Raw genomic sequence first — 7,437 nt, 5'->3', positions numbered from 1 at the left:
AACTGGAGGACAGCGGCCCTTGAGGACTGGAGTTTGACACCTGTGGTTCTAACTAAACACTCCCTCCCTACTTGTACTTGGTCTTGAGTTATCAAGCAGTTTGCAAGCATTATGTTTTACCACCATACAAAAAGAGTCACAGGTTACACATATAACTAATGAAACTATTTTCTAAATTTCCACTAACAATAAACCCATCAATAAAAGAGGAGACTCGCAGCAGAAAATTCAAAGCGGAACTAAAAATTATTTCCTGTTTCTTCAGTAAAGCCACTGAAGTGAAACACACAAAAGATAAAAACAAAGAACACGGGATACTCTTAGCTTTTCTTTTGTCAGTCGGTTGTCTGAAAACGGGTTTGAAGTTTAGCTAAATATGTGAATGTTTTTAATAAAAATGTCTGAGAGAGAGTTTATCAACGAGCAGGAAACTCCTGCTGAAGAAACATTCACAGAGTTGAAAGAAATCAACGTCAAGATCGAAGAAGAGATGGAGGATCAGCGCAGACCGCTGGATTTCACCCGGATACCGAAGATCGTCTTACACCGAATAGGTACGAAACACCTTCAGGTTTTACTGATACCGATGAGCCCATAGACATAATAAAAGAATAGACGCCTCATGGATATGAGGTTGCTCTATGTTGCATGTAGATGTTGCATATGTCTGTTATATATTTCTATGTTCGTTTCGTTGGTCCGTGTTGCTATTGCCTGTTCTCTTTGCCATTATAAAGTCTTGAAGTAGGTCATGTCTGATCAAAGTGTTTATTAGATATTACAAAAATGTTGGTCTTTTAATATCAGTGGTTTCAAAATACTTAGATTTCTACTTCGTAGTGTCTTTATGCATTAGTCAGGGCAGCTAACGAGGTTGATGGGTGCTATGCGCAGCCTTCCGTTTTTTTTCCTTTTTAAATCTAATATATCTTCACCTTTGGGAAGGAGTTTCACTTTCAGAAAGTATTTGAACTTCTCTCTCATTTACTGAAGCACAACTCAGTTTTTAACAAATTCTGTAGTTTTCAGTGTACTTCTAAATCTGTTCCTTATTCGCATCATTTCGGGCTTGCTACTGCCTCTAGTGGCGTGGGGTGGTAACACAACTAATATAATTACTAAATCATAATACCACGACGTCTTTATTATTTACTATTAATTCGGCATTACGAAATTAATAGTAAATCATGCCAGTAAGATAAATTACTGGCATTTTTGCCAGTAAAAGATAATTCATATTTTATCTTATCAAACTATATTTCATTTTCTTAAGCATGTACAGCTAATTAAATGACAAACAATACTTTTATACTTTATAAATAATATCTATATAAGTCCATCAATAACAGGAGGAACAAAGGAAATGAGACATGAGAAATATGATCAACTATAATAAAACTATAATTTGCAATGTAAGAGAAATTTAATTCACAAAGTCAATGAACAAATGAGTTAGAACAGAGAAATAACCAGGGTTGTTAACAGATACTAGCAAAAATTCATATTTTGTTTTTATGATCCATGTTTAATATTATGAGACTTTTGTTGATAGAGTTGTATAGGAAAAATAAGAAGAAATTATTTAATCTATTAAGGTGGAAATTTTCCTGTGACTCTAAAACATAAATTAAAATTCATTGAATCACATTATCAACAATTTGGAATGGAGCAGAAGCTTGTAGCACGCTATAGGTGTAATCTTTTATTTTGGTTAAGAAAGTTTTGCACAGTCGATAAATAACTTCTAACAGATGTTACAGATGCAAGAGGAACCACACAGTAACACCTTCATGAACTCAGAGGTTCAAACGATGAATAAAGACGATGGATGCTCTCTGCTGAAATATTTCTTGCCGTCTTTCATGTTCTTTCAGCAAACGGTTGAGACAGAGTTGTTTTTGGTTTGACCATATTTACCTGCTGTTATACCTGCCATTCAAATTATCTTAAAAGATTGTCTTAAAAATTTAAGACAAAGATGTTTGTCTAAAAGATAAAATGTTGGATTTTACAATACATGTGCATTTAAAATCCAATAAGGTAAATAAAATTGCCCAAAAGACTAAATATGGCATAATTTTATATATTAGGGACGCGCACATTCGCTGAGACTATTTTTATTTTAGTTTTTAATTATTGTGAAGGGTTCATTGACTCACATTTTGAAGCTTTTGTTTTGTCTTTTTGTCCAGATCTCCCAACAAGCTGCTGGAGTAAAGAGGAGGAGGTTCTGAACGGCCCAGCAACCCAGGAAAACTCCACTTTACATCAGGAGGAACCAGAACCTCTGCAGTTTGAACAGGAGCAAGAGGAACAGAACCTCTGCAGATGAAACGGGAGCAAGAGGAACCAGAACTCTGCAGATGAACGGGAGCAGAGAACCAAACCTCTGCAGATGAAACGGGAGCAAGAGGAACCAGAACCTCTGCAGATAAACGGGAGCAAGAGAACCAGAACCTCTGCAGATGAAACGGGAGCAAGAGGAACCAGAACCTCTGCAGATGAAACGTGAGCAAGAGGAACCAGAAATCACACATGAAACGGAGCAAGAGGAACCAGAACATCAACAGTTCAAAGAGGAAGAGAAGCAACTCTGCATCAGTCACGATGAAGAGCAGCTTGTGCTGAAACGGGAGACCGATGACATGTTGGTGAACAAACAGAAAGGCAAAACTGAGACTTCAAAACAAAAAAACACAAGAAAGGTCACCCAAAACAAAACTATATTCTTGGTAAAATTTGTGACAAACATTTTCTCGAATAATTCCTTTATGACCAGATGACAACTCACACGACTAAGAACTTTCACATGTACACCTGTGGAAAAGATTACACTCACAAAAATCATCTCAATGATCACATGAGAATTCATACAAGGGAGAAACCGTACACATGTTCAGCTTGTGGAAAAGTTACCATCGAATCAGCATTTTAAACAGACACATGAAAATTCAGTCGGTTGAGAGGCCTTACACTTGCACGACCTGTGGAAACAGTTTTGTATCTAATTCTCATTTACTTGATCACATGAAAATTCACACTGGTGAGAAGCCTTTCTCTTGTGAGACCTGTGGAAAATGTTTCCGTAGGAATTATGACTTGGTTAGTCACATCAGAGTTCACACAGGCGAGAAGCCTTTCTCATGTGGAACCTGTGGAAAATGTTTCATTCTTAAAAAAAGGTATCTGTTCACATGAGATTCACACAGGCGAGAAACCTTTCTCATGTGAGATCTGTGGAAAAAGTGTAAACTTCTAAATCTAGCTAACTGTTCACATGATGACTCACACAGGTGAGAAGCCATTCTCATGTGGAACCTGTGGAAATGTTTCATTCTTAAATAAATTAACTGCTCACATGAGAATTCACACAGGTGAGAAGCCTTTCTCATGTGGAACCTGTGGAAAGGTTTCTCTTGTAAAAAAAGTTTAAATGTTCACATGAGAATTCAACTGGTGAGAAGCCTTCTCATGTGAGACCTGTGGAAAAGTTTGTCTGATGAAAGAAGTTTAAATCACAATGACAATTCACACTGGTGAGAAGCTTACTCATGTGAGATTTGTGGAAAAAGTTTAACTCATAAATGTAGCTTAACTGCTCACATGAGAACTCACACAGGTGAGAAACCTTACTCATGTGGGACATGTGGAAAAAGTTTCTCTATAAAACATATTTAAATATTCAATGAGAACTCACACAGGTGAGAAACCTTTCTCATGTGGGACCTGTGGAAAAAGTTTAACTTATAACAAGTTTAAAACGTCACATGAGAACTCACTCTGCAAGAAACCTTCTCATGTCTGATTTGTAGAAAAAGTTTACTTCTAAATCTAGCTTAACTGTTCACTTGATGACTCACACAGGTGAGAAACGTTTCTCATGTAGATCTGTGGAAAAGTTTAACTTCTAAATCTAGCTTAACTGTTCACTGATGACTCACACAGGTGAGAAGCCCTTCTCATGTGGAACCTGTGGAAAGGTTTCTCTTGTAAAAAAGTTTAAATGTTCACATGAGAATCACACTGGTGAGAAGCCTTACTCATGTGAGACTGTGGAAAAGTTTGTCTGATGAAAGAAGTTTAAATCATCACATGACAATTCACACTGGTCAGAATCTTACTTATGTGAGATCTGTGGAAAAGGTTTAACTCATAATATAGCTTAACTGCTCACATGAGAACTCACACAGGTGAGAAGCCGTTCTTATGTGAACCTGTGGAAAAAGTTTCTCTTCTAAATGCAATTTAAATGTTCACATGAAAATTCACACAGGTGAGAAACCTTACTCATGTGGGACATGTGGAAAAAGTTTCTCTTATAAAACATATTTAAATATTCACATGAGAACTCACACAGGTGAGAAACCTTTCTCATGTGGGACCTGTGGAAAAGGTTTCTCTTGTAAAAAAAGTTTAAATGTTCACATGAGAATTCACACTGGTGAGAAGCCTTTCTCATGTGAGATCTGTGGAAAAAGTTTCACTTCTAAATCTAGCTTATCTGTTCACATGAGAATTCACACAGGCGAGAAACCTTTCTCATGTGAGATCTGTGGAAAAAGTTTAACTTCTAAATACAGCTTAACTGTTCACATGATGACTCACACAGGTGAGAAGCCGTTCTCATGTGGAACCTGTGGAAAATGTTTCATTCTTAAAATTAATTTAACTGCTCACATGAGAATTCACACAGGTGAGAAACCTTTTTCATGTGGGAGCTGTGGAAAATGTTTTGCTAGAAAACACCTTTTGCATTTTCACATGAAGACTCACAAGTGAGAGTTCTTTCTCATGTGGGACCTGTGGAAAATGCTTTGCTTTTAGGTCTGTTTTACTTCATCACATGAGGACTCACAAGTGAGAAGTCCTTCTGTCATGTGGGATCTATGGAAAAGGATTTGCTCAAAAATACTATTTAACTCTCACATCAGAATTCACACATGTGGAAGTAGCGGCGCACTGATTATCAGCCAGCCGATAATCTATGTGGATTCTTAATTTGGGAGATCAGCTGATTCTGCATGTGAAGCTGGTCTGATCCCCCAATTTATTGACCTCATCCACTGCTCTCTTCTGCTCTCCGTTGAGCGGTTTGACTATTAGAGCGCCCCCAAACAAAACTGCAATCGGTGCACCTTGGTGAAAAGCAAGGAAAATGTTTTGTGTAGATCCAGTTTACTTCACTACAAGAATTTACACGGGTTAGAAGCCTTTCTGTTGTAGGTTCTGTAGAAAAGGTTTCACTCCAAAAGAAATGTAACAGTTCACATGAGAATCACACAGGTTTGATGGCACAATGTGAACCTCAAGTAAGATTCTTAGTACCTGCTGTTTGGAAGTGGAGTAATTGCAGGGTTTGACTGCTTTCAGATTTAGACTTCTAAAATTTGGAATCTTATTGTGTGTTTATGCTTTGTACTTATTTATTTTATTTCAATGATTGGGGAAATGGATGCATTTATTTGACATGGTTTTAATGATTTTTTCTTAGAAAATGTATTGATGACATGAATTTAATTTTAGATAGAAAAATTATTTAAATTTTAATATAATTTTTAGGTAATAAATTATTATACTGGATGATACTGATGGTCTTTTTCTTTTCTGTTTAGTAAAAACATTAATCAGGAAAACGTTTATATATACAGCAGCAAAGCTCACCTCTTCCTCCTTAACTTAGCATGAATTTTAATTTAACTGTGGAAAATATTCATTTTTCAATAAACACTTAACAGATAGTAAAGCTCAGGGATTATTATTCTATTTACTTAATATTCCCTGCTGGACAATGTTCTTCCTGTGTATTTTTTTGAAGTATTTGGTAAACTACTGAAGTACTGAGTGACTGATCATAACACCTGATTTCATATTCAAAATGTGTCCTCAGACAGCCAAAAGTATAAAAGTTATGTGAACATTCTGGTATTTTACAGAGTATTACCAAACATTTGAATAAATAAGGAGTTAGGTTTGGAGGCTGGTTCTAGACCAGATTTACCACAGGGGTCAGGGGTAGTCGGAGTTTTTCCATGGCGATACTTGAAAAAGAATTAAACATAAACCAGAGCAATATTCATCATTTGATAAATCAGTTAGTCAAAGAGTCACTTGTGTCTCCAGAGGTGCAGATCCATGGAAGATGGAACAGCAGCTAAAGGTGCAGCAACATAATTTTATGGTTATTGTCATACTTATATGCAATGTCCTATGTAAAAAGAGACAATAAATATATCAATTTTAAAGCTGGGAAATTAAATGATGTGCTTAAAACTCATTTCACTCACTAACTGACTGAGCCACTGAAATAAACTTCATATTCCATGTTATTGAATGTGACTGTTTAAACATACTCCAGCATATGAATGTTTGAATCCATTGGAATGAATTCCAGCAGATTGTAGAAAATAGCTGAGTCACTGATTTCTACAACAGCAGTTTTAGCTGAAACATATAGGTGTAGTAGCAGGTTGTTGTCAGTAGGTGGCAGACACAATTATCATTTCTGATATAAAGGTTTTATTAACATTAAAAGTTTAATATAAACATTTTATTAAAACCTTTGTAAATAAAAATTTTTATGAAAACATTTAATAAAAAGCATTAAACTTCATAATGAATTGAAAAACTTGAAAACATTAGTTTGTGTGTAATTATTTAATATTCTGCGTTTCACTTTGGTGAACTGAGATAGTGAATAAATAAATAATAATGGAAAAGTTAAATGAATAAGGAGTTTACTCTAATGAGCTACCACTCTTTGCTACCAATGAAACATAAGTGATTTTCATTCAAACAGCACTTTATTCAATATTGCAAGTACAACAAAAATTATCAGGGATTTTTTTGTTGTTTTGTTTGTTTTTTTCACCTGATCTCTTCAGGGTGTTCAACTCCAGTCTCAAGGGTCGGTGTCCTGCAACTTTTAGATGTGCCTCTGCTGCACCACACCTGAATAGAATAATCAGGTCATTAAGGCTCTGGAGACCGAACTACACTAGGAGGAGGTAATTAAGCCATTTCATTCCAGCGTTTTGTACCTCTGGCACATCTAAAAACTGGAGGACAGCGGCCCTTGAGGACTGGAGTTTGACACCTGTGGTTCTAACTAAACACTCCCTCCCTACTTGTACTTGGTCTTGAGTTATCAAGCAGTTTGCAAGCATTATGTTTTACCACCATACAAAAAGAGTCACAGGTTACACATATAACTAATGAAATTTTCTAAATTTCCACAAACAATAAACCCATCAAAAAAGAGGAGACTCGCAGCAGAAAATTCAAAGCGGAACTAAAATATTTCCTGTTTCTTCAGTAAAGCCACTGAAGTGAAACACACAAAATATAAAAACAAAGAACACGGGATACACTTAGCTTTTCTTTTGTCAGTCGGTTGTGAGAAAACGGGTTTGAAGTTTAGCTAAATATGTGAATGTTTAA

The 7,437-nt window shown here is 35.9% G+C and overlaps 1 protein-coding gene across 1 annotated transcript; it reads left to right on the top strand.

Annotated features, from left to right (window-relative positions):
* Nucleotides 1-397: 397 nt before the first annotated feature.
* On the top strand, nt 398-4,902 carry LOC145548557 (uncharacterized). The gene is made up of 2 exons (XM_081599116.1): nt 398-554; nt 4,211-4,902. Exons 1-2 carry the CDS (start codon nt 398-400, stop codon nt 4,777-4,779), a joined length of 726 nt encoding a protein of 241 aa, XP_081455242.1. The 3' UTR covers nt 4,780-4,902.
* Nucleotides 4,903-7,437: the final 2,535 nt, after the last annotated feature.

The sequence above is a fragment of the Poecilia reticulata genome, chromosome 18 (assembly GCF_904066995.2).
Source record: "Poecilia reticulata chromosome 18, P_reticulata-male-v2, whole genome shotgun sequence".
NCBI lineage: Eukaryota > Metazoa > Chordata > Actinopteri > Cyprinodontiformes > Poeciliidae > Poecilia > Poecilia reticulata.
The sequence above is the reverse complement of the archived record's forward strand: the minus strand, read 5'-3'. Positions and strand labels throughout refer to the sequence as shown.